This window comes from Paramisgurnus dabryanus, chromosome 15 (assembly GCF_030506205.2).
Source record: "Paramisgurnus dabryanus chromosome 15, PD_genome_1.1, whole genome shotgun sequence".
Lineage (NCBI taxonomy): Eukaryota > Metazoa > Chordata > Actinopteri > Cypriniformes > Cobitidae > Paramisgurnus > Paramisgurnus dabryanus.
Genome location: NC_133351.1, coordinates 16,412,412 through 16,440,148, shown reverse-complemented (window position 1 = coordinate 16,440,148; position 27,737 = coordinate 16,412,412). Strand labels below are relative to the sequence as shown.

The 27,737-nt window shown below is 36.0% G+C and overlaps 2 protein-coding genes across 2 annotated transcripts in view; one reads left to right on the top strand and one right to left on the bottom strand.

The window, feature by feature from the left end:
- The first annotated feature begins 2,379 nt into the window (after positions 1-2,379).
- Positions 2,380-3,852, top strand: LOC135733050 (2-oxoglutarate receptor 1). The gene is made up of 2 exons (XM_065251366.2): positions 2,380-2,474; positions 2,681-3,852. The coding sequence occupies exons 1-2, from the start codon at positions 2,472-2,474 to the stop codon at positions 3,680-3,682; spliced, it is 1,005 nt and encodes a 334-aa protein (XP_065107438.1). The 5' UTR covers positions 2,380-2,471; the 3' UTR covers positions 3,683-3,852.
- Positions 3,853-8,493: 4,641 nt separating this feature from the next.
- Positions 8,494-27,737, bottom strand: part of hs6st3b (heparan sulfate 6-O-sulfotransferase 3b) — a 66,611-nt gene continuing 47,367 nt past the window's right edge. The window contains exon 2 of the mRNA XM_065251674.1: positions 8,494-10,950. Coding sequence (XP_065107746.1) covers positions 10,236-10,950 — 715 coding nt within the window. The 3' untranslated portion in view covers positions 8,494-10,235. The remainder of the gene's footprint in view (positions 10,951-27,737) is intronic.

The window sequence follows — 27,737 nt, the reverse complement described above, 5'->3', positions numbered from 1 at the left end:
TACTACACCAAAAAGTTCGTTTTTTCAGTGTAGAAGGAGCCTACATGAGAGCATATAGAGTCTTAAGGTCTTAAGGTCCACTAGAGGACAGCAAAGCTGCAGGAAAAATAAATATTTCCTGGAAAAGACACCTTACTAATAGCATGAATACAGTCATATATGCAAAAGTTTGGGCACCCCTAACCATTTCCATGATTTTCATTAATAAATATTTGGGTGTTTGGATCAGCAATTTCATTTTGATCTATCCAATAACAAAAGGTCACAGTATATTTCAGTAGTGAAATGAGGTGTATTGGATTAACAGAAAATGTGCAATATGCATCAAAACGAAATTAGTCAAGCGCATAAATGTGGGCACCCCAACAGAAAAATCACATCAATATTAAGTAGAGCCTCCTTTAGCAGAAATAACAGCCTCTAGACGCTTCCTATAGCCTGTAATGAGTGTCTGGATTCTGGATGAATGTATTTTGGACCATTCCTCCTTACAGAACATCACTAGTTAAGTTAGGTTTGATGGTTGCCGAGTATGGACAGCCCGCTTCAAATCACCCTACAGCTGTTCAATTATATTTAGGTCTGGGGACTGGCCATTCCAGAATATATCAAAATGTACTTGTTCCTCTGCATAAATGCCTGAGTAGATTTTGAGCAGTGTTTTGGGTCATTGTCTTGTTGAAATATCCAGCCCCATGCAGCGTAACTTCAATTTTGTGACTGATTTCTCAAAATTATTCTCAAGAATCTGCTGATATTGAGTGGAAATCATGCAACTCTAACCAGATTCTGCAGTACTGGCACTGCATGGCCACACAGGCCCACAGCATGACGGAACATCCAACTAATTTTACGGTGGGTAGCAAGTGTTTTCCTCGGAACGATGTGTTCTTTTGCTGCCATACATAACATCCCCTGTTATGACCAAATAACTAAATCTTTGTTTTATCAGTCCACAGTTATGCTGGCCCAAATGTGCGTTTGTATACCTCAAGCGATGTGTGTGCAGAAAAGGCTTCTTTCGCATTAAAATGCAAAGTGCGCTGAATTGTTGAAAGATGCACAGTGACAATATCTGCTGCAAGCTGATGTTGTAGGTATTTGGGGGTAGTCTGTGGGCTGTTTTTGACTGTTCTCACCATCCTTCGCTTTTGCCTCTCCAATATTTTACAAGAACTGTGCCTGTGGTCTTCCATTTCTTCACTATGTTCCTCACAGGGGACACTGATAGCTTATATCTCGCCAAAACTTTTTGTAGCCTTGCCCTAAACCTTAATGTTGACCAACTTTTTGTTTATCAGGTCATATGAGAGTTTTTTGAGGCCTCCATGTTGCCACTTTTCAGAGAAGAGTCAAAGAGAACAACAACTTGCAATTGGCCACCTTAAATACCTTTTCTCATGATTGGATGCACCTGTTTATGAAGTTTAAGGCTTAATGAGCTCACCAAACCAATTGTGTGTTCAATTTAATCAGTGATAAGTTGTTACAAGTATTCAAATCAACAAAATCACAAGGGTGCCCAATTTCGTTTTGATGCATATTGCACATTTTCTGTTAATCCAATAAACCACATTTCACTACTGAAATATTAGTATATCAAAATAAACGGTGTCTCTCTTGATTGGAAATTGTCAGGGGTGTCCAAACCTTTGCATATGACTGTATGGATTCTTATTTACTTTATTGACTGCAGAAGTTAATCTAAATACAAAAAGATGTAAAAGGAAAAAATTTAAAAATATTATACTCTTTAATATATATAAAAAAACTTAACATTGGACTAATTATTCTTATCATCCATATTATTTGTAGCCTATTAATTAATTACAATTGAAAACTCAGCTAACCCGTCAATTTTTTTACTGTTTTTCTACATAAACTCATCCTACATAATGTAAAGAACATTCTGTAAAAATATAACCTTGATATATTTAATACTGCTTGAGTAAGGCCATGTCAAAGATTGAAATTAAAGTGAAATCAAACTTTGATGCTCTTAATCTCATAATTAGATTATGAGACTTCAGCCTGGATTTCACAGGCAGAGTCAAATATTCCGAATGAAAGCTAAACATTTCTGTGTGATTTTGTATTTAGCATGTATCCATAAATACGTACAGTATATGCTCAAATATAAACTTTGTGGGTGTGAATGAGACAATGAGAAGAACTGTAATTTAATCAGATGACTCACCACAGAGACTCCCAGTGTCGGGGGGTTATAAAGCCTTAGATTTTCTCAGCATGTTTCCGGAAATGTGATTTCATTAGGAAGTTGATGTGAATGTTAAACAGTAACTTAAAGTGCAAATCCTGACTTCTCTGGAGGAGAACTTCATGACTCATTTCAGTAGCATGTGTTAGGGGGAGTAACACCAGATAACAACAAAGAATGATCGGATAGACAACGGACGCATAACACATGTATTGAGATTCCCCTGAGCCATCAACACAGTGGAGGAATAGTTATGGTGAGACCATATTCCTGTACTGTATTACCATATTGTTTTTTTTTAACATAGGACACTACTATTGTAATGGTGCCAAAATGGTTAATATGGCTGTGAAATAATACAATGGATGTGTGTATGATGTTTTTACATATACCATATATAAAATTACTGTATGCTTTGTAAATATGGCATGTGATTATGATAATCATTCAGTACTACTTTAGGTGCTACACACTGCATGTCTGTCAGATCTGGAAAATAATGCAAGTGACTGTTTTCCTGTCGATGAGTTCACAATGAGGTATTATCTCCCTGCGATGTACACCATCATCTGTGTAGTTGGACTCACAGGTAACCTCACCGCACTCTTCATATACCTGACAAAACTCCGACCCTGGAAAAGCAGCAGTATTATCATGGTAAACCTGGCAGTGGCTGATCTTCTCTATGCACTGAGTTTACCTGTGCTAGTCCAGTTTTACATTACCAAAAACTGGACCCTGGGGGAGTTCATGTGCCGTTTAATTCGCTTCTGCTTCCATTACAATCTCTACGGTAGCATCCTTTTCCTCACCTGCCTCAGCATCTTCCGTTATGTTGTGGTGGTGCATCCACTGAAAGCCGCTCAGATCGGCAGAAAAAGATGGGGCGTCTTGGCCTGCCTGGTCGTTTGGACCGTTTCCTTGCTGGAGATCGGCCCAATGCTGGGAATGATAACAGTGACATGGAAGGACAATATGACACAGTGTGTTGACTTTGCCAGTAATGATCCACAGGTGGTGTGGTGGTACAGTTGGATACTCACCACCTTCGGATACGCGATGCCGTTGGTGGCAGTGTGCTGGAGTTACGTCCGCATTGCGGGCACTCTGGGTAACAGCATATCCAGACATAACCAGAGTCGTTCCCGAGCTCGCATGCTCGCCATTCTGATTTTGGTTGTGTTCGTGGTATGTTTCTTGCCTTATCACATCATGCGCGTGCTAAGAGTTGATAGCCTGCGCCGAAGTGACGTGTCATGCACATTCAGGAGAGGAATCAATATGGCCTACATTCTGTCCAGACCGCTGACGGGTGTCAACACCTTCTTCAATTTAGCACTTTATACATTGGCGGGAGACAAGTTTCAGCAGGCTCTCTGGAGTTTGGTGCGCAGGCGACACAGAAACAGCAACATAGCTGTGATCCATACACCAAACACCCTGTCAAACCTCCGGAGGATCTGAATATGTCATTTGCCCGCTTCCTAACATGAAAACGAAGTGTTTGGACGGTGTTCTTGTAGCTCGGTGGTAGAGCTTAATCCCAGGGAAAATATATATGTATATATGTAAATGTTTATGTGGCATTTCATGCTATAATGGCCTTTATTTTATTATTAAGGTATTTTATATTTTACTTTTGTTATGTCCAACATATATTAAACACACAACCCTTTTGGTACACTCTACACTGTACAAAAATAATGGTAATAAATATGTATATAATTAATACAGTGGCTCCATTTTATGTTGATGAGTACACTTTACATTACAATGAGTAGAAAATATATACAATATATATGACTATGGACCACAGAACCAGTCAATTTTTTAAATAAAAATGTATACATTATGTGAAAGCAGAATAAATAAGCTTTTCGTTGATGTATGGTTTTAGGATAGGACAACTGTGTGAAAATCTGTAATCTGAAGGTGCAAAAACATCTAAATAATCATTACTAAATATCCTAATGATTTATGATATAAAATCAATAATTTTGACCCATACAATGTGTTGTTGGCTACTGCTACAAATGTACCTGTGCAAATTATGACTGGTTTTGTGGTCCAGGGTGACATATATACACACACACAGCTTTTTTATGAGTGTATTTGTGATATTTTATGGCTTAAAAAGGTTAAACCACAACATTAAAACTGAATTAGCAGTACTTCGACATCGGGTGCAGTAATATTGACGAAAGTTTGAGAGAGAGGGGAAGTAATCAGGTGTGATGATGTTACTGTGCAGGTAAAAGTGCTGCAAACTAAGTGCTCTTCCGCCATACAATATAGTTCTCATTTTTAATTCGCTTTAAAAATAGTCACATTTTGTTTTGTGCCACCATACTTACTCATGTAATGTAACAGTCTTTAAATAGGGAAAACATGGAAGTGATTGGTGGTTTCTAAATTCATCCCTGTGTGGATCCTAAGGAATAAATGGGGCTAGGCTAAATGCTAACATATTTACGACACGCTGTACAACCATTAAAGGGACACTCCATTTTTTTTAAACATTTGATTTTCACCGTTTTGGAATCAATTTAGCTGATCTCCGGGTCTGGCTGTACCACTTTTAGCATAGCTTTTTGTCCTTGATTATTTCACCAGAATGAGAGTATAGTTCCTAGCCATATTGCCTAGAAAATCGCAACTTAAAATTTTCCGTCTGTCTTAGTACACGATGTAACTACAGAAGAGTCAAGTTTTAAATAGGACAAATATTTTTAGCGCAATGCTAATGGTCTAATCAGATTCAATGGATTATGCTAAGCTATGCTAAAAGTGGTAGCACCAGAGCCAGAGATCAGCTGAATGGATTCAAAAACGGTAAGAATCAAATGTTTAACTCTAGGGGAGCTGGAAAAGGAGCATATTTTCAAAAAAAGTGGAGTGTCCCTTTAAGGGCACACAGTGAGAAAAGATAGGAATGTATTAATTTGTCTAAGTTAAGGTACAGTAAGAACATAATAAAATATTGAAAAACGGTGGTGTTTTCCTTTAAGATGTTTGCTTAATGCATGTGACATCATCCCTTAATGTTGGGAAATTTCCATCGTTCTACATTAGACGAGTGCTAATACAAAACAAGACATTCTTTGATCACATGGATGACTGAGCATTTCTACAGAAGCGTACTGTATGGCAGGCATTGTAATCACAGCAGCACTAAAGTAGTTGTTAAGTATTAAATTACTTTAAGGAAACGTTACCGTAAGTAAACCTTCATTCCTTCAGCCAGGTTTCCGGGACTTTCTGTTTTGAACAATGAATCAAAGATTACTCTGTGCTCCTCCATCATGCTGTTTGTGGGAAAGTACTGTCAAGACTGTGTCAATTGAGACTCCTTTTCCTTCCCAAACCAATTACAGTAGACACCATCAGAGAACAGACAGTTACAACATCATAGAGGAGAAAGACTTTATAACATATAAAAAAGAACAATTGAGTTTTCAACCTAAATCAAACATTTTAATGTACTAAAGGTGATCTGCTGTAAAATGACTTTTAAAGGTATTACTTTGTTACTTCTCTTCTCTTACTGTAAAAAGTTTACCTCTTAAGGGAAAGTGTACTTTTTCAAATGTGTTTAAAATAAAGATTCCAGTGGTATCACTGGAATCTTTATTTTAAACACAATTATTGTATTATTGCTTATATTTTAAGCTTTTTTACTGTAAAGGTCAAGGTTGGGTATGTTACTTTGGACACTTAGATGTGATTATGGCAAGTACAGTATAAAGCTCTGTCAATATTGTAGTTAATAATTGACGTTATACAGAAGGTCTACCAAACAAAATTATCAGCCATGTTCTGTGACCACAAGGTAACGCAAACAAATTAAACTAATCTCTGCACCTACAACAAACACTTAGATACAAAAGTGATCTTTTATGTGCGTAGCAAGTCTAACCTGACATCTTGTTATCTTGCTAAATTGTCACTTCTTAATGAAAGCATGACTGGTCTGTAAGCACATGTTTTTCTTATAGTGCTTTGTGTTTGTATGCTTTGCTGTCTAGTACAATAGTGTACTTGAATTTTATTTTGACAGATACTAGCATCATGGAAAATCAATTTATTATCCATGATTCCCTCATTACACTGTAGTAATGTCTAATAATAAGAGGGTTCCTAAGATGAAGGTGAGTAGGATTCAACTGGTCATGTGATCTCATTGTGGTGTTTGTTTGTTTATTTATTTATTTATTAAAACCATTTCAGCATTTATTGCTATATTCATGGTGAGAACTGGTTAATCCAAACACAAGTTAACATGCACACACACACACACACACACACACACACACACACATTCTGGTTTCCATGTTTTGTGGGGACATTCCATAGGCGTAATGCATTTTATACTGTATAAACTGTATATTCTATTCCCCTTACCTACCCCATTCCCTAACCCCAACCATCACAGAAACCTTTCTGCTACTTCACATTTTCAAGAAACATCATTCTGTTTGATTTATAAGCTTCTTTCCTCATGGGGACATCAAAATGTCCCCACAAGGTCACAAAAACACTGGTATTCCTATCTTTGTGGGGACAATTGGTCCCCACAACGTGATAATTACCAGGTACACACACACACACACATTCTGGTTTCCATGTTTTGTGGGGACATTCCATAGACATAATGCATTTTATACCATACAAACTGTATATTCTATTCCCTTCCCCAAACCCTAACCACAACCATCACGAAAATCTTTCTGCTACCTTAGATTTTCAAGAAACATCATCCTGTTTGATTTATAAGCTTGTTTCCTCATGGGGCCTCAAAATGTCCCCACAAGGTCACGAAAATACTGGTATTCCTATCTCAATTGGGGGGAGAGACAATCTGGCATCTCCGATTCATCTAACCCAGTGGATCTCAAACTGGGGTCCGGGGCCCCCAGGGGGGCTGTGAGATGGTGCCAGGGGGGCCCCAGTTTTATGACATTTTATTAAATACATTCATTTATGATGAATTTTGTGTAATTAAACCTAAAAAAAAAGGCTACTAACCCGCAAGCACTACTTTGTATAACTTAATATGTTTTGTTTAATTGAAATGTTAAATTTTAGAACCGTTTTTGTCATACATTTTCTTGGGGGGGGGGGGGAATGCACCGTACACAAGGGAAAAAGTTTGAGAACTACTGATCTAACCTGTATGTTTTTGGCCTGTGGGAGGAAACTGGAGTGCCCGGGGTAAACCCACACACTGACACAGTGTGAACATGCAAACTCCACAAAATAACAGCATTTTCTATTGCAGGAATTGAACTTATACACACAAATTAGAAATATGAAAGTTCAAATGATGACACGTTTGTTGAAGTTTATTAAATTCATAAATATTCTGTTGTGTTCTTGCAGAAACTTGTGTTGTGGTCATTTCGAGTGTGTTGTAAAGGATTCTGAGAACTCTTATTTGTGCCAAGACACCGAAGATCACAGAACATGAAAAACACGAAACATTTATGGAGCATCACTGACCTCTAGTGGTTGAAACAATAATACAGCACCTTTGACATTTTTTCACATTGGCCTCAGACAGTAGTTTGATATTCAAGCCATACTTACTTAAAAAAATGATTGAATGTCACTGCATTCGATATTAAAACATCAAACAAATAATAGTGGACCTTTTTAAAGATAGATTTGTTTGTGTAACTGGTTTACTGGTTTTACTAAAATAGTTGTTTTAGAAAATGGATGTCTTTTTAAAGGGACATTTCAGAAGACGTTTTTAAGATGTCAAATAAATCTTTGGTGTCCCCAGAGTATGTATGTGAAGTTTTAGCTCAAAATACCACACATATAATTTATTATAGCATGTTAAAATTGCCACTCTGTAGGTGTGAGCAAACTTGCAATTTTTGGATGTGTTGTGAAAATGCAAATGAGCTGATCTCTGCACTAAATGGCAATGTCGTGGTTGGACAGTGCAGATTAAGGGGCGGTATTATCCCCTTCTGACATCACAAGGGGAACCAAATTTCAATGACCTATTCTTTCACATGCTTGCAGAGAATGGTTTACCAAAACTAAGTTACTGGGTTGATCTTTTTCACATTTTGTATGTTAATACAAGCACTGGGGACCACATTATAGCACTTAAACATATAATAAGTCACATTTTCATGATATGTCCCCTTTATATGTCCCCCTAACTTAAACTAGAAACTGTTTTACACGTGTTTTGTCTTCTGTTTGAACAATATAGTTTTATTATTAAAAACAAAAAATGAATATATTGAAATACTGTGAAATAAATGCAATGACATTCTTATTACAGTGTTTACAGTATGTGCCAAACTTATTTTGAGGCCACTGTATATAATTAAAACACAGAAATGAAGTATTAAAGGAACACACAGCCGTTTTTCAATATTTTACTATGTTTTTACCTCAACTTAGATTAATTATACCTATCGTTTTCAATGCGTGCACTTTTAATCTTTGTACAGCGCTTTTTGAATGTGTTCACATTTAGACTAGCCCCATTTATTCCCGTTTTATTTTGTGCCACCATACTTACTCGTGTAACTACTCATGTAACAGTCTTTAAATAGGGAAAACATGGAAGTGTTTGGTGGCTTCTAAATTCATCCCTGTTTGGAGCCATATGAATGAATGGCGCTAGGCTAAATGCTAACACATTCACAATGCACTGTACAAAGATTAAAAGATAGGTATGTAATAATTAGTCTAAGTTGAGGTAAGAACATTGTAAAATATTGAAAAACGGTGGTGTTTTCCTTTAACAAAATTATCGCTTATGAAAATTGTCCATTTTAGTGTATTTAAATAGTCATTTATTTTACATGTGGATATTTCATATTTATTTAATAAATCAATGCTTATTAACAAGCAAAAACAGTAAAATCTCTGTACATACAGTATTCCACAAAACATCTGTTTTTCCCTTAAGGGGTGTTTTTTTATATTGCATTGCACTTAAATAAACCAAGCAATTGAAATACATTACAATCATTTCAGAAAACCCAAACTTGCAATGGCACACATCCTTATGTTTTTAGCCTCACAGTAAGAAAGTAATCGAGAAAACACAAAATAGCAGCACAGATTCAAAGTAGAAACATAGAACAACAACAATGAACAAAAAAAGCAAAACAATAAACTTTGATAGTCTTTTTTTTTGGTCTAAAATAATATTTTTCTGGTACTGCATTCCAAATATATTGTATTAAATGGCACATTTTCAAGTTCTCCATAACCACAAAGAGCAATACAGTTTATTTGCTTTTTTTCAAGGCTTAATTGTATCAGCAGAGTTGTATCATTTATTCATTTATACGCCAGATCTCTGAGGATCTTGTTATTGAAAAAGTGCTACAAGGCTTCTTTTTCTACCAAAAAAACCGATGTAAAAACCACAACCGCTTCATTCCTTGTAATCTGGTCAGGCTCTGGCATTAGAAATCTCCCAGCCAGTAAAAGTTGTAATTCAACAGCAATGTGTGAAACACAGGTGGCAGCAGTGGATGATGAAAGAAATGCTCGTCTATTCATTCAGTCTTTCTTAAACTACGTAACACACACTTAAGGACACATTCTCACAATCATTCTGCATTTTTACTGATAAACGAATACTCTGGTCATGGCATCTGGTCACACATCCGGATGAATGCCCAATACACTGTCACTGACATATCTCCATATAACTCGCAGTGGAGGATTTCTTGTTTCTTTACAGAGGTGCTGGAGGTTGTTTAGGGAATGGGCACAAAGCCACAACTTTAGTTCTGTTAATGTCAGCAGGATTTCATTGCAAAGTATCAGCAAAAATCCTGCAAAACCACACAGCAAAAATAAATAAAAATAATTGTCTTAATATTTCCATACATCATCTTATTTCTCAGTAAAAACATCCTCAATATTGGCAGATAGTTGTTTTTTTTCCCTATAAACATAAATTTGCTTAATTAAAACTAAATAAGTATCTGCCTGTAATGTTTTTCAGTGTCCAAGCGTATGTTTCCAAGATGCATCACCAATGGACCACTTGGCTGGCGTAATCCTCAGTTGTGGTGACCTGAGGTTGGTTATCCTCATTGGGTTGCTTACTCTGGTTGATTCTCCATTCCCTAAACCAGCGTCTCTCCTCGCGCCTCTTCAATCTCTCTTCCTGCCGCTCACGTTGGCGGCTAAACTGATATCTCTGCAAAAAAAGGTCTTTTGCAAACTCATACAACTGCATATCCAGGAAATTCAGTTGCTCTATGCGGTGGCGCATGTCATCACGCAGCTCCACGTTGGCCGCGCGCGTACTGTTGAATTGCGTAAATGCCGAAATAAATCTCAGGCGGAAGGTGCGCTCGAACAAGTACTGTGTTTTGCGCTGGAACTCCGTAAGGCCGTAGAAAGCCATGTTCTTTAGGTTGCTCATGGCACTGGCCAGAAGAATATGGTTGCGCTCGCTCTTGTTCATGGTGGAGAGGTTGTAGCAGCCCACCAGACTGAGATCTGCCAGCATACGTACTTGCCGGTTGTTGGCTAGGTTGGAAGGACAGTCCATGAACTCGTGCAATGTGACCCCTGACCAGTCGTCTCCGGTGTAGCAGGTGGGCAGCTCGTCCTGGGTAGGTGAGCGCCCGTCACACATATGAAGGGAAGTCTTCCAGGTAGCGCCACGCTGCACGTGCTTCCATTCGCTCAGGTACCGTGACACAGGGTCTCGCAACATGGTGATGTAATAGAAATTCCTGTAATGAAAAAGAAAAAAGGTTAATTTATTCAAAACTTAACATAAAAACTTAAAGGGATAGTTCGGCCAAATGATATTAAACCCACGATTTATTCACCCCCAAGCTGTCCGAGATGCATATAACCATCATTTTTCAGACAAACACATTTTCAGTTATTTTAGAAAATGTTTTAGATCTTTCAGTTAATCAAATGTAAAGTTACGGGGTCCACGTCTTTCAAATCCAAAAAATGTGCATCCATCCTTCACAAAATAAATCAGAACTGCTCCATGATGATAAATAAAGGTCTTCTGAGGGTAATCCGCGCCGTTTGTTGTAGAAATACACAAATTTTAAACTTTAAAACGGAAATAACTACCTTCCAGTAGCGCCGCCATCTTAGACTCCTCTGTATTCAGGAGAGAGTATCAGTGTAGTGTACACACTTTTCTTAGAAACGTATGACAAATTCGGAGGGCGGAGGCACAGAGCAGCAGCAGAGAAACCTCCATAAACTGCATACGCTCTCATCTTGAATGCAGACGCTACTAAGATGGGGTGTTACCGGAAGTAAGTTATTTTCATTTATAAAGTTTTACATTTGGATACCCTCAGAAGGCCTTTGTTTATCATCGTGGAGCCATTTGGATTTATTTTGTGAAGGTTGGATGCACATTTTTTGGACTTGAAGGAGGTGGACCCCATAACTTTACATTTAATTAACTGAAAGATCTAAAACATTTTCTAAATTAACTGAAAATGTGTTCATCTGAAAAATTATGGGCATCTCGACAGCTTGGGGGTGAGTAAATCGTGGGTTTAAAATCATTTTTGGCCGAACTACCCCTTTAAATGTACATTTTTTATTGTTTCCTGTTCGTAAATTGTAATTTTGGACAGTAACTACTTTAACTGGTGTGTATGAGGACAATAGCGCTTAGATACAATGCACTTAATGATGCAATTGGACATGAGACATACGAAGTAATGCTACTTTCCAATCAAAGATAATGTATTGTCGCTATGTCGTTATTTGCCCTAAATGCCTGAGTAGTGTAATGTGTAAAATACAATTAATCCTGGTGGTTTAACCTCCTAAAACCCAAGCTTTGGTTTGTCTTTTTTTTTTTTACATGAAGCCGTGTAATTGTCCACGTTTGTGTACAACAGGTTCCTGTTATACAGAATTTAGTATTTTGATGCAAACAACCAAAACGTCTTATGGGTTGAATGAGAAGTTGAGATGTTTAAGCATCTTTCATAAACATGCCCTACAAAAGACGTTACTTGTGTGTATCCTGAGACAAATCAATGGCATATTTAAGAGCTGTCAGTGCAAGTTGTTTTTAGTTGAGACAGCTCAAACATGTGTTTTAGTCTGAACTAGCCTTAAGCTTTGTCTGAGAAACTGGGGTAGTACTGTAAATGTATTTAGCAAAGATAGGGAATACCGCACTTTTCTGAAAGAACAGTTTAATCAAATGAATATTTGATTAAGGAAATAGAACTCATTTGTCCATATTGGTTGCAATTCAGCAGAGCTTTAGGCAGAATATTTCTCATAAAAATCAGTGATGCCCGTGATGACCCTATCTGTCAACAGGGTTCAAGCTCAACCCTTCAGTCATACAGTGTAATCCACCAGCACTTTCAGGACAGCGCGACGGCAAAAAGGAACATATTCTTTTTACACACATCACTGCCTTTCTTACAGAGAAAGACCATCTTCTCAATCCTTGTAGGCCTGAGGACAGCCACATGAAATATATTGCAAATCATTCATCCTTAGTAGCGCACAGTGGAGGACATCTGTAGGTTAAATAGTACATATTGAAGAAATTCAAGACTGAACATCCAATGTGACACTAGACAGAGTGGTCTGCAGGAAATGATCATTTTATTGATTATATATATGAAAGCATTGAGCTCAGATGCAAAAACCTCTAAGTACATTTGACATCTTTTTTAACAGGCTCTTATGTTTACGTTCAGTAATTTTATTTTATTGGCAATTTTATTTGGCCATAAAAAGTTATTGGCAATGAAAAATCCAAATTGCCTTATTTTTACTTTAGTAATTTCATTTGTATTTAACAAATTTAAACATCCTTCATGCTTGACCTGATCAGTTGCTTTCTGTTGGAAAACACAAGAGAGAGCAGATGCCACCAAAGTGTTTTTAGCAGCAGGCTGATACATTAATGAAGATAGGAGAACCAGTCACAGTCTGTCAGAGTGAGCCCAGAGAAAGAGATGGAGGCAGGTGGTGATTGCCTTGGAGCTGGGGAGTGAATGAGGCAGCTATGATGTTCTCCCCAAGAGGACCGGCAACTAAGAATAAGAACCCAGAATACCCAGAGCTGACTCTCTCTTTCTCGCTCTCTAATCATAGTGTACTTTGCCATTAATGTACTGTTAGGTTATTTCTACAAGTCTATGTCAGTTTGTCTGTTAGTCAACTTAACGTCAAACCAACGTCATAACCCAACATTGGATTAACATCAAAACCCAAAGGCGGATTGACGTCAAAACTTAAAGTCAAACCAATGTAAAAACCTAACTTTGGACTGACGTCAAAACCCAACTGAATCGAAGTAATAACACAACGTCAGATTTACATCAAAACCCGACGTCATAACCCAATGTTGGATTGACGTTAAAACCCAACGTTGAACTGACGTCAAAACTAGGTATGTTAACAATTAATTGATTAATTGTCAATAAGAATTAAATCGATAAAGCCTAACGATTGTCGAACGCACGTGTGTGTGGCGCCTGCGCAAAACACATACAACCGCTGAAAAAATTAAACAAGTGCAGAAGTTAAACTAGCCATGATCACAATGATGCTCGATGCCAAACACACACCTGGGCTTTTTAACGTCATGCGAGACGAGGCTGGCTGCCAACGCAACGAAATGGCATCCGCAGTGGATCTGAGAAGGTCCGATACAGAAAATGCATACTGGTTAGCATACTGAAAGCAAAGACCATCTTCAGGGAAGCCTGCAAGATTAGCATAGCAACGCTGCTATACAACGGGGAAGGAGAACAGAAGCCGTTTTAATGAACAGATTAAAATATAATCTTAAATTCCGGCAAGAAACTGTAAAATGTAAACTGTAACTGACTGTCGTTATTCTCTGAATTCCCGCAACATATACAGATGTGGCCTTTAAAAACGCGCGTTTTCTCCCGCGGCATTCGCCAAATCGTCTCGCGGAGTCACGCAGAATTCTGCAAGTGTTTTCGGGGGGGCTACTTTCCCTTTTCCCTTAATGTGTTTCGCTTCACAGAAAATCCACCAGGTGGCGCATAAAAAACTACATTTTTATATGCGTTGTCATTGCGGTTGTTTCCAGAAGTTAATAAGGGCATTGCTGAATATTTAATATTTCTATTAAAACAGCAAAGTGACGTCAACCCCTTCTTGCCAGCATAACAGCGCATACATATATTAAGATGACTGTACGTGCAATGGGCATTTATACTAAGTGCAACAAAGAATTTAGTGTGAGCCTAATACCCTTAACTCTATTTACAATGAATATCTTAATTATTTGTGTTGTCGAATTTTGACACCGTTTCATTGTTTGTTTATAATATTAATAATTATGTCCGTTTTTCTAAAAGTATTAATATTTTAAAGAGATTCATGTGGTATAAAAATACATGTTTTAAAGTTAAAAATGTTGTAAAAATATATTAGTATTATTGTTCTTAATATATTAAGAACAATAATATGACACATGTATATTGCGCTAAAATGATATACATATGGACAGAGGAATTCTTCTCAACCACCACCAATAAAGTTAAAAAAATATTCTTTAGAAAAATAGCGTTTAAACCCACGCAGAGCGAACAAGAAAACATGGGCCTATGCTTACATACTGTACAGTGGGCATATGATATCTTTATTTAGTTTTACATATTTAAAACTTTAATAATACCTTTCTTGCGCATATAGGCAGTCAGTGTTATGATTTTTTTTAATCCTTTCAGCCGTTATTCATAACAATAAACAGATTTCCTTATTGAAAGAAAAACGTAGAAAATGTTATTATGGGTATAGTTGATTCAAATAAAGTGTGCAGTATACAAAAAATGCAAACAAATTATTTCTAAAAGTGGCAAGATTTTAAAAAGATAAAGGTGGTATAAAGAAAGACATGAGAAAAGTAGAGGTATGCAAAAGAGCACAGTTTAGTTATTGTTAATTAAAGCGGTTTTATACACCTTTGTTTGAATTGACAAGCATTTATTTATTCGCCACTTTCAACACATTTTGTGATTCATTTACTGATTTATTACAGAAAATTGTTGTCAGAAGCAACGCTATTGTACAAAGCATATTTATATGTATGTTTTAAAGTTAAAAATGTTGTAAAAAATATATTAGTATTCTTTAATTTAAGAATAACAATATGATACATTTATATTGCGCTAAAATGCAATATACATTATTCTGCAATATCAATTATTCTCAACCACCACCAATAAAGTTTAAACATTATTCTTTAGAAAAAAACGGCGTTTAAACCCGTGTTGCGTGGAGCGAACAAGAAAACATATGCTTACATGCTTATTATTCGGCATATGATATCTTTTTTATTTAGTTTTAAAAGTGGCAAAAAAGTTCTTAAAATCTAATGAATACTGGTTTTGTAAAATGTAGCTATATAACTGCAGATGCGTGCGTGGGATCCGGGCAGGTATCATTTTCCTCCAGACCTTGACGCATGGTCGCGGGAAGGCGAGAAATATATATTTTTTTAGGTTAAAATACTTTGCACAATTGATATATTACTTATGAATATTTTAGGAAATTATTTTTGACACACGTAGGTTATTACGTGTATTTTGGATTTTAATTTCATTACTGTGCCTATCCGTGGCCTCATCCGAGCGCACTTTCTCCGCCTTGCATCTTTTGAAGACATTGGTATGCAGCACCATGACCCAGAAAAGACTCACACACCTTTCCCTGATGCATGCCCACACAGAAATACTGAACTCCCTGGATATTAGTCCTCTAGCTCATGAGAGACTTTGGAATCTCTATTATACAACCGGCGCAATTCGCGAGGCGAGTTTTTTCTGTTCGAGTAAAGAGCGCGTTGATAATATGCGTATTAACGGAATGACAACGCGGGTTTGTTTATTACATGGATGCGCAGCAGCACAAAAACGCTTTTTAATATGAAAAATTAAAGGATTAAAATGTAACAGATTATTATTGAGTCTCTTGGACATAAATGATGACCAATTATGAGACGTTAGAAGGCGCAAAGAGCTGCTTCATCTGTAGCTAAGTAAATAAATGCTTTGCTTTAAACAAATGCATCTACTTTTAAATGTTTTTTTTTAAATGCTACCCAACGGATTTATTGTATATAATGACTCTGCACCTGTAGATATGGTGAGATGAGAAAACATTTTAAGTAATGCTTTAAAAAAAAACATTTCGCTGTCCAAGTGCTGAAATGGCTCTCCACACGTTTGTAAATTCTTTATCTTTTGTTTGTAACAAATAAAGTATTTTTACAGTACAAACCTTATATAAAGCCTATTCTAAAAATGTAATTATACACCATGTTTTTCTTTATAAAAGTATACAATATCAGAACTAAACCCATTATTATTTTTGTTCAAATTATGAATTATTTATATGTTTAAAAAAGACAGTAATAGTACTATTTAGTAAAAAAAGATCTATATAAAAATATACTAGGTATGTTAATGTGAGAATATTTTACATCTGTTAATCGACGTGTGATCTTAACTTAAAAACGAAAGTAAAATATGTTCGTCCGCATGGACATTGAAAACTGTGAAGTTTAATTAATATTATATGTTGTTATAATATTATATGTTGTATGTAAATTGTAACGAAAGTAATTCCCCCTGGGATAAGTATTTTTGCTTCTGATTAATAGCGCATATTCATCTGAGAACTGATGATTTCTGTGTTTCAGACCCTGGCTGTGTGCCCTGAAGTGTATATGACAATAAAGTAGTAAATCTCAATGTATTTATTTTTAAAATGTATTTTAAATAGGCCTATAGGCTCATAGGTTTTTTGGTTAAAAAAATTCACAGCACCCCCTGTTCAAAATGACTTCCAGCGGCCCTGCCTTGACGCTTTGTGTGTTCGACTTTAAATGGTGCGGCGCTGACTGGTCGGCGTATGACATCAGAGTACCGCGAGAGCAAAGGTAAAGTCGGACCATTTGTAACATTTCGACTTGCTCTCGCGGTACTTTGATGTCTTAGTTGCCGAACTGTCTGCGCAGCGCCACATAGAAACGCCCTTTGACTCTTTAAGGCAAAGTACCAGCAACATGAGAAGTGGTGGCACGCAAAAGAAAGTGAAGGTACGCAGTACGCTAAAATATAAAGTGTCTGTACTGCGAGCACTGGTTTAGTTATTTACATCGTGTGTTGCTCTTTCACCATTGTGCACCCGCGCACTCGCTCTGTAGTTTGTAGCTCGCGCTCCGGCTTCGATAAACAATGCCCGTTTCTCAATACCAAGTAGGGGAGAGTGGGGCAAAGTGAGCCAGTGGGTAAGTTGACCCACCCCCTTTATCTAGGCAACCATACAGATTTGTAGCCGTGTGACCACAAATACAGGTAGCAACCATAATTTATATTTGGCTATGTTAAAGAGAAGGACAAATTAAAGAGTTATGATTAAAGTATGATTTAAAAAAAAAAAAAAAAAACAGTTTTTATCCTATCAAAGTAAAATGTATACATACCAGGTATAATGGCTGTTATGTCAAAGTAGATTTATCCAGGTCTAAATATTTATACCATACATATTGGTGATAGGCTAATGTATAAAACCATGTGAATGATTTAGCTAAAGATTAGCCTGAATTACTAAGCTAGGCAGTTTTCCAAAACGGTGGCTGTGGGGCAAAGTGAACCAGATGGGGTAAACTGAACCAGGGGTTCAACCCCACCATGAGGCACTGTAACCATTGAACATGTTTCATAACAAAAAGAGCCTAGGTTATATCAACATATGTCAAATTAAGTTACCTGATATCCACTTAATTTTATAAGTTATAAACATTCATTTAAAATAACATACAGCGTATGTATTAGGCCTATTTGCTTAAATTGCATTTTAACAAAGAAACTGCAAGGGTTGAAATTAAAACCAACGCGATGGTGAAAACTGGATAAACCGGTTTTCTTTTGATTCCCTGATGATGAGGTGATCGATTAGCATTGGGGGTTGGCAAAGAATTGGCAGACCTAGGGGTGGGTGGTTTTTAATTTCTTGACTCTGTGTCACTGGTAGCTGCTAAAACAAGCAGCTAAACCATGTACAATTAATTACATTTTGGAATTAACTTCCTTCATGTCTTTTTATTTATACACTGTAAAAAATATTTTCTGAATTTTTAAGTAGTTAGCATTAAATATGTTTACAAACAATTGGTTTTTTCAAACTCTGGGATGTTTGTGATTATCATCATTCAGAAAAGTGGTGCTTGTGTTTAGACTTGTGTTTTACGTGATTAAATCATGAAGATTACATTAGTTTCTTTTCAGTGTAGAACAGTTTGTAATCAAAATGCAAAAATATAGTATATTTATAAACATCGCTGAAACAAAGAGTGAATTAAAATTAAAAAAGTAATAAAGTTAAAGCTGCTGATAATTTTGTTTATATTTACTAGCCTTTTCTGAGTGAAAAATGTTTAGATTTTGTTAAGTAGCCTAAATCCTACTCCAATTTATTTCAGTGTGGGTTTCTCATTTTTATCAGCTTTCTTTTGCTTTTCAAAGGGCCGTCTACCTTTGCTACCGCCAGTGCTTTAATGTGGGCCGGTAGGCGCCAGTACTCAGTACCGCCACTTCCAAATATAGCTCTTGCGTACCACCACCTCTCCCTGCGCCCAGAACGTACTTCTAGCGTACCAGAACGCTCATTTGCACATCTGTTTAAATCAGAGGCTTAATTTAATCCTTTGGCTGCGCTGCCGCTTTTCAAAGCGCCCTTCACAATGCAAGCTACCTAATTCGTCCCACCGAGAGCAGAGACTACATTACCCATACACCTTTGAGTTTTACAAGTTAAAAGCGCATGCGTAGCTTTTGCTGCTGTCAATAGGCTTGTTCGACTTCATGCGGCGCCCCGAGAATCGACAGCCGGAAGACGTCACAGTATCGCGAGAGCGAGGCGAAATATGATTTCTTGAATCATTCTCGCGGTACTCTGACGTCATCCGGCTGTCGGTTCTTGTGGCGCCGCATGAAGTCGAACAAGCATAGTGTTAACAACGTGGTTTGGAGAGGTGTGTGAAACGCGCAACCATTGCTGCTCTGTTAAAATGAAAATACAATGAATACTTAATATGCCCTCCTGGTTTTAGACTCTGAGGAGTAAAAGAACAAGGCCAGAATCAGAGGACTCTCGCTGGCTGACATCCCACCAAGCCAGAATGATATCGCTGCAGGTACCCTTTTGTAGGTACTACGTGACAATCTCTGCTGTCGCGGCTGTCAGCTTGGTTCCCCTCGACGCAACTTCGGATTTCCTCAGACGATGTGCAGTGTAAAAATACACATACTTGCGTATTATACATACTTGCTAAACTACAAGTGAACAAAATTTCAATGAATTTGAACGACGTGCACAGGAGTTTTATCACCCGCAAAATGGAAAACAATGGGACAAAATAAAGTGATGACTTTCGAGTTTCAAATGGCCAATATTTTGTTATTCTTGAACCCATAGACATGGTCTTGGTGTCCAGAGAGTATCTTTGCCCGACAGCGACAATATGTTATTAAAAAATAAATTACATCATTATGGATAAATGAGTGCTTGCAGAATATACATATTTGAGAATGCTTATCAGTACTTTTTTGTTTCTTTAACTTTAAAGATGAATATTCTTCTTTAGAGATGGGCAATTTTCAGCAATAGCACATTATATTCAACATTTTGAGCTCATAAAAAAGATTTTTCGCTTATTTAAATGATTTTTTTTTATGTTTTTATGCACGTTTAGTTTTGGTGCAATTTCATCAAAAGCTTATAATTAGGAAATACACACAACACGCTTAACGTATATTTTCTATATGTTAAAAATGTTGTTAAAATTGCGTATTCTTATATAATAAGAATAACAATATGATACATTTATATTGCGCTCAAAATGATTTAGAAATGGAAAAAGGAATTCTTCTCAACTGAGTGCTTGCAGAATATATAGGCTATATTTGAGAATGCTTGTCAGTACTTTTTTGTTTCTTCAACTTTAAAGATGAATATTCTCCTTTAGAGATGGGCAATTTTCAGCATGCACATTATATTCAACTTTTTGAGCTCATAAAAAAGATTTTTCGCTTATTTAAATTACTTTTTTATGTTTTTATGCACGTTTAGTTTTGGTGCAATTTCATCAAAAGCTTGTAATTAGGAAATTCACACAACATGCTTAACGTATATTTTCCATATGTTAAAAATGTTGTAAAAATTGCGTATTCTTATATAATAAGAATAAAAATATGATATATTTATATTGCGCTCAAAATGATTTAGAAATGGAAAAAGGAATTCTTCTCAACTACCACCAATAAAGTTTTAAAATTCTTCTTTAGAAAAACGGCATTTAAACCCGCGTGCACCGAACAAGAAAACGTATGCTTACATACAGTCCGTGTATGATATATTTTTTATTTAGTTTTACATATTTTTATTTATATGCATTTAATAATAGTCTACCGTAAGGTCATAATGTACACACTGTTAAAAATGATTCAGTGGCTTTGTAAATATCTCTAAAATAAATGATTAAAGTAACTTAATAAAATCTCTTAATGCAGTTATGCGATTTTTTTAGTTGGAAAATAAATTACTTAAAATAGAACAGATATTTTGTGTAAAATGTACATATATTATTTGATGTATACGCCTTAATAATATAAGTATTACATTTACAGATTATTTTAGTCAATATATTTAAAAAGGTCAGAGTAATATATTTAAGTTTTTTAAACTGTAATAATTGCATATTTCAAATTATTATTATTTCTATTTGACATCAAAAATGTGTAAGTTTTACGCCTAACTTGAAGTATGAATTATTTATATTTTCACATTGATATTATTTGAGTAAATGTAGGCAAAAAATAAATTAATAATAAGTAGAAAAAATGTCAATTTTAAACAATCACATAGCCAACGGTTTTTAATCAGCAACAAAGAAACTGCACATTTTGCCGATGACAAACACCTCAGAAACTCCTCCAATTTATGAATATTTACACTCACAATATGATTTTATTTCCTTAGTACAAAAGTATAACATATTATACAAATTCTCAGTGAAATGTATTAAACACCATTGCATACTTTTTATCGTGTTTCATACCATGTAAAGGGAAACATGATAATATAAAAAGTAGCCTACTGTTCAGTAATGCAGAAAGGTGCAACACAACCATGTTAAAGCTATTAAAACGTTCAGATGCAAAAATGAACTAAATGTAAAATTAGATAAACTAGTTAATGATATTGCGTAAATGCGCTCGGTCTCTTCAAAGGTCTTCGCGAATTATTTTGTCATAAGACTCGATTATCATACATCACGTCTCTTCTACTGTAAGTACACGGAAAAAATAAGACAAATGATGCGCGTTAGAGTCGGATTTTTATGAAGAATATGTGACTGTTTATGTAACTGGCAAAAGAAAACTTCGCCAACAAAATGTTTGCCAAAAAGCATGCATTTGTATGACATCAAAGTCTATCGCCTAAACATTGATAATCCGTGTCATGTTACTTCAATATCATACAGTATACGCTAAGCATGAAGTCGAGCACACACATTGTCGTCAGTATGGCCTACATGAAACACGCCTGCCCTCTACAGGTTTTTATATTTCCTGCGTCCCCCACCGAACTCCCCTTCTGCGGGATCTCGCAGAATTTCGGAAGTCTCCGCGGCATTCTGCTCTCAGAAACGCGCGTTTTTAAAGGCCACATCTGTATCAGTGATCATTATTGACTGGCTGGGGTGCTGCACGCTAGCCAAATTGACAGTGTTTTCTAATGGAAGGTTGCCATCTCCATAACATAAGCATCTATGCTGAAAGTACGCGGCAGGTAAGGTGACGACAGAAAAAGTGCTCTTTGTGTGCTACTTGGATGTAATTACAACAAACGGTATTTCAACGACTCGGAAAGAGAGGTGAACAACTAAAGAAATCACACTTGATGATAATGAAACTTTTATTTCGGAATGTCATGGACGCATGGATATGCGACTGTTGAAGAGTGCGCATGTAAGGCGGATTTATACACTGTGTCTATAAGTCATTATATTTCATTACGACACAATTTAAACATTTTCTCATTTTACAATCCCACTAGAATGTCATTTAGTCTAAATAAAATCTTTTAACTTCTTACACCCTGAAGCTATTTTGGGGATTTTCGCCTGGATTTGGCCTACCCAATTTCAAAAGCATCCCATACCCACATGCAGAGGTTTACATACAAAAGTTTGGTATCATTTTACAGGTAACCCTTTGAAATTACATAAAACACTGTTAAAAGTGCTCAACATGGTTGTATGTGATATCAGTCCTCTAATAAACACAAAAATAAATAGGCGCTTTTTGATGTTTTTTTTCTAAAGTTTTTATTTGAAAGTATATAACTCTGGCCCTGGGTATCTCAGGTCCCTGCAGACAGTTTTGTTTGATTCCAGCAATTGTCAGCTTACAGAGGAAAAAGGAATTTTTTCTCTATCATAATGTATGCAAAAGTTATTTTACTCCAACTGAAGGGAGGAATAATACCCTTTTTGTATACAATTTCTGCCTAAGAACATTTGAAGTGTCCCCATAACCACATACAGTGGAATAAATGCAATTTCTTTATATCATTTTAAAGAAAACCCTTTGAAGTTACATAAAAAGCTGCTGTTTGTGACAAATATTGTTATTTATGTTGTTTTTCATATGATGAAACACCAAATTTTCTTTTTTATGTTGTAAATACTGTCTTTGATAGTGTATAACTCTGGTTCTGAGTGCTCTAGCAGACTGCAGACAGTTCTGGTTGTTAGCAGCAGCAGACAGTAAACACCCAAAAAAAGAATGAACTCTTTAGCATGTCGCATTCAAAAGATATTCTTATTTTACTGAAGGGTGCGAAAATACATTTTTCATATAAATATTAATTTTTTGTTTTGCACATATAATAAATAGCCAGGGATTATATATGCACACAACCAAAGAAAATGCTGTGAATGGACTCATTGTTTAGAGTAGGACCTAAGATAAAAGATGATGTATCATTTGTGGCTATATGTGCTATCTGAGGCAGTCCACACTCAAGTTTCCCATATGTTTACAAAAGACCATTTTTTACCTTATTATTCATTCGATGATTGTTGGATATGTGTTGATATTAGAACAAAAATAACACTGTAGCCTTATTCCTGAGAGTGAGAGCTTTCATTTAATATATGACTTGCCCATGTTTGTCATTTTTGAAAAATATGAAATATGTAAATATTAAATGATATAATAAAATATTGGGGGGGTGATAGTGTAAATTAAGTGTAAATAACTTTCTTACTGTAAAAGATGTGTCAAAGTGATGCATATCTGCAGAAAGTAGAGACTCTAAGCTTTCAAACAGTATCTCATATGTGTTACTGGGGTCCATGACGGAGCATCAAAGATTAAAAGAATGTTTTATATTAAGTCAAAATACGAAATTCTGGACCCGGGACAGGGTCCTCAGGGTTGAAGAGGTTAATTCACGTGAGGAAGGTGGCGTTTTTACGCACACTTTTATGTCATTATATGCCACAGTAGACAGTTAACGATTATTCGATTGATTGATCGGTAATTTAAACAATCATCGAATATGGGAAATTGCATAAATTGACATCCCTAGTCAAAACCTAACGTTGGATTGACGTAAAAACCCAACATCAAACCATTGTCATAACCCACTTTTGGGTTGACAATAAAATCCAACATCAAACCAACATCAAAACCCTACATTGGATTATCGCCATAACCCAACGTTGGATTGACGTCATGACCAAACATCAAACCGACGTCATAACCCATTGTCAGATTAAAATCAAAACCCAACCCAAAGATTGACGTCAAAACCTAACGTCGGATTGACATCAAAACCCAACGTTGAACCAACATCACAACCCAGTGTTGAACCAACGTCATAACCTAATGTTGAACCAATGGCAGAACCCAATGTTGAATTGATGTCAAAACCCAACGTTGAACCGACGTCAAAACCCAACGTCGGATTAAGGTCATTACCCAATATCAGATTGACGTCAAATTCCAACATCAACCAAACATAACCCAATGTTGAACCAACGTCAAATGTTGGATTGACAATCGTCAAAAGCCAATGTCGAACCAACGTCATACCGCTATGTCAGATTAATGTCATAACCCAACGTCAAATATCCAAAGTTAAACCGACATTAAATACCAACTTCGGATTGACGTCAAAAGCCAACATTGACTCAACGTCATAACCCATGTCAGATTAACATCATTACCCATTGTTGGACCGACATCATAACCAAACGTTGGATTGACGTCAAAAGCCAACATTAAACCAACGTCATAACCAAAGAGGTTGTTATCAAAGAGGTAATGGTTGTCAGTTTTTTCATTGCTTGTTGTGCCACCTAAACAGAACAACATTAGGAAGCACCACGTTTTCTGGAAATTCATTTTTCATATTGCTTACTTATAGTTGTTTCTGCAATGTTAAACTGGGTGACAAGAACAAGTAATTTAACATAAAATATTACAGTACATACATCATCAAATTGCTAAGGGGAAAATAAAAGATAGGCTACTGTTAAGACTCGCGAGAAAGAATTAATAAAAATATGACATTCTCTTTATTTGTCTCATTGAGACTGTCTCAATGGGAAATCAGTAGATAGCATTACATGATGATTATGTACTGTACATGTAGTGTGGGTGGTCGGAGAGGCGTTACACACATATAGATGGGTGATATTCTGTAGGGTGTGATTAGATCCCTGCCGGCAGCAGCAGCTGTATCCGGCTCGTCTTGCAGAGTGGGCGGAGTGCAGACTCTCTCTCATTAGTCTGTCCCAGCGATACAAACACATGCGGAAAGTAGTGTCAGAACAAGCCAAATGCAGAAAGGTCAGGGCGAATACCATCAGTGTCGCAGTATATTACCCTCAAAGAGTTGAGTTCTAGCCCACAAACATGCCAAAAAACAACTTAGGAAATGTCTTGGAATGTACAAATAAAAAATCCTGCGTGGTTTTAAATATGGACAAACTTCTTTGGCCAACATGGTTTTGTGATTAGGGTTCCCATATGGCAAAAAGTACTTCTCTCGCTCAAAATACTTTTTTTAAATATATGCTAAATACATTTTGCAGAAAATAAAACTTAATTAAATATATTTTTGAATTTGAAAATATATTTTGTTTTAACCTTCATAAATTACACTGCAAAAAATGACTTTCTTACTGAGTATTTTTTTTCCAGTATAAATATCTAAACATTCTTAAATTAAAATGCTTTTTCATGATAAGAAAAATGACCTAAGAAAACAAGTCTAGTATTTAGACAAAAACTATACAATTTAAGTGAATTTGTACTTAAAACAAGCAAAAATATCTGCCAATGGGGTGAGAAAAACAATCTTGAAATAAGTTTTCTTTTTTCTTAAACGCTTAATTCAAGCAAAATTTTCTCACCACATTAGCAGATATTTTTGCTTGTTTTAAGCTTAAATTCACTTAAATTGTATAGTTTTTGTCTAAAAACTAGACTTATTTTCTTAGGTGATTTTGCTCATCAAGATAATACATTGTGATTTAAAGGGGACAGAGAATGAAAAACCATTTTTACCTTGTCTTTGTTGAATTATGCAGTCTACCCGCATTCACAAACAAAAAGTGCTAGACATGCTAAACATCTCAGTCTCATAGAAATTCCTCTTTTAGAAATGTCAGCCAGAAAACGGCTCAGTCTGAAAAACTGATGCTTATGACATCACAGGCATCTAACTGCCCCTCTACTTTAAAATAATTGGCTAAATTTTTTGAGTGGGAGCAAAGTCAGCCAATCAGTAATGAGATTGCAAGTTAAGCCAGTAGGGGGAGCCAAATAGGTGCAAAACCATTTGTTTAAAATCTCCCACCCTAATAGAGCTATCTGAGAGAGGTTTTTAGGAAGCTTCTAAGGCATTACAGACCCAAACAAAAAAAAATTGTCTACATGTCACATCACAGAACAAGTGTAAATACCCCGTTCAATCATTCTATGTCACCTTTAAGACTTTTTTGATATTTATACTGAAAAAAAGACAAAAATATGTAAAAGTAAGAAAATATATTTTGTAGTGTAGCTTATATTTCAAAATGTATTTCAGGGACAACAAATACATTTCTAATTTTACATCCCATAAGGCAAAAATAAAAAAGTCAGGACAAAATATAAAAGTTTGTATAAAATGTATGAAGTATAAAATGTATACATCTGTATCAAATATACATTTCGAAGTATTTTTTGCAATTGAAAATATATTCTGACATTTTCAAACCTGTCATGTTTAACATAAGTTTTTCTTTATATGTGACATGAATATAAATGCTTTACTTTTAAAATATATTTCAAAATATACAAAAAGCGTGCCCAAAAATAGATTGGTGAAAAAAAATATGTATATATATATTTAATTTTATCATACTTGAACTGCGTTCTATTACGAAGCACACTACAGCCAAAGCTCTTTATTGTCATGATGTCAAATTTGCCATCAATATATGCATTTCTGTCTGTACCTCACACAAATCTATTGTAAAACTTTAGCAGACTTGGAATACAGCACAAGGATTTTAAAGTTTCCTAAGTTTTATGGTGCTTTCAGGAGAAAGTCACAGAGGAATAACATCACAGTCAGTGAATGATGACAGAGTGTTCGTTTTCAGATGAGAAATTTCTGCAAATATAGCTCAGCTGTTCATCTAAAGTGAAGAAAGGCAAATGTGTTTAAAGATTACTCGAGGTTTACCAAATGTCTGAAAACAGGATTCCAGTGAAGCTCTTCAAATCCAGGGAGAATAATAGTGAAGTGAAGCAATGTGTCTCAATAACACTCAGCTGTCAACAACCAGAGGCAGTACAGCGCAGCACGAGAGATACTGTATCACAAAGTAACTGCAGATCAAATGAAAACAGGTGTGATTGAGGAGATGAAATGTAACAGAGCATTAATGAGTGACACTTAGATAGTTCCACTTAGTTAGATAGAGAGTATATTGCTCACACAAGACACCACCACTGGACTTTTCTAGGATTTCTGGTTTTAAATTGGTATGCTAATGCTGTTACTCTTACCCCAAAATCACAAAAGTGATATCTTTAATGTCTTTATCTCGATTGTTTCTCCTAGACAACGAGATTAAGGGAGATAGGGAGCAGCTTATAAGTTTGCTTAAAGTCCCTGAATCCCCTGAAATCAAAATTGAAAAAACTAGTCTGTTCCAAAGCAATGACAAAAAGGTTCACATAAATTCACAAAACAGCCAGCAAAGAAACAGAAAAGCACAAAAGCCATACAAAGCTCTCTATTCTTCAGCTGGGTCCGTTTCAGCCCTGTGTTTTAATGGTCTGTAATTAAACACAATGCCATGATCAAGCACATGCTGTTGTTTATCAAATTACATGCTATACCAAGCTTTCCGCTATAGCCCTATATACTGTATGTCTTGACAGAAGCTTACTGA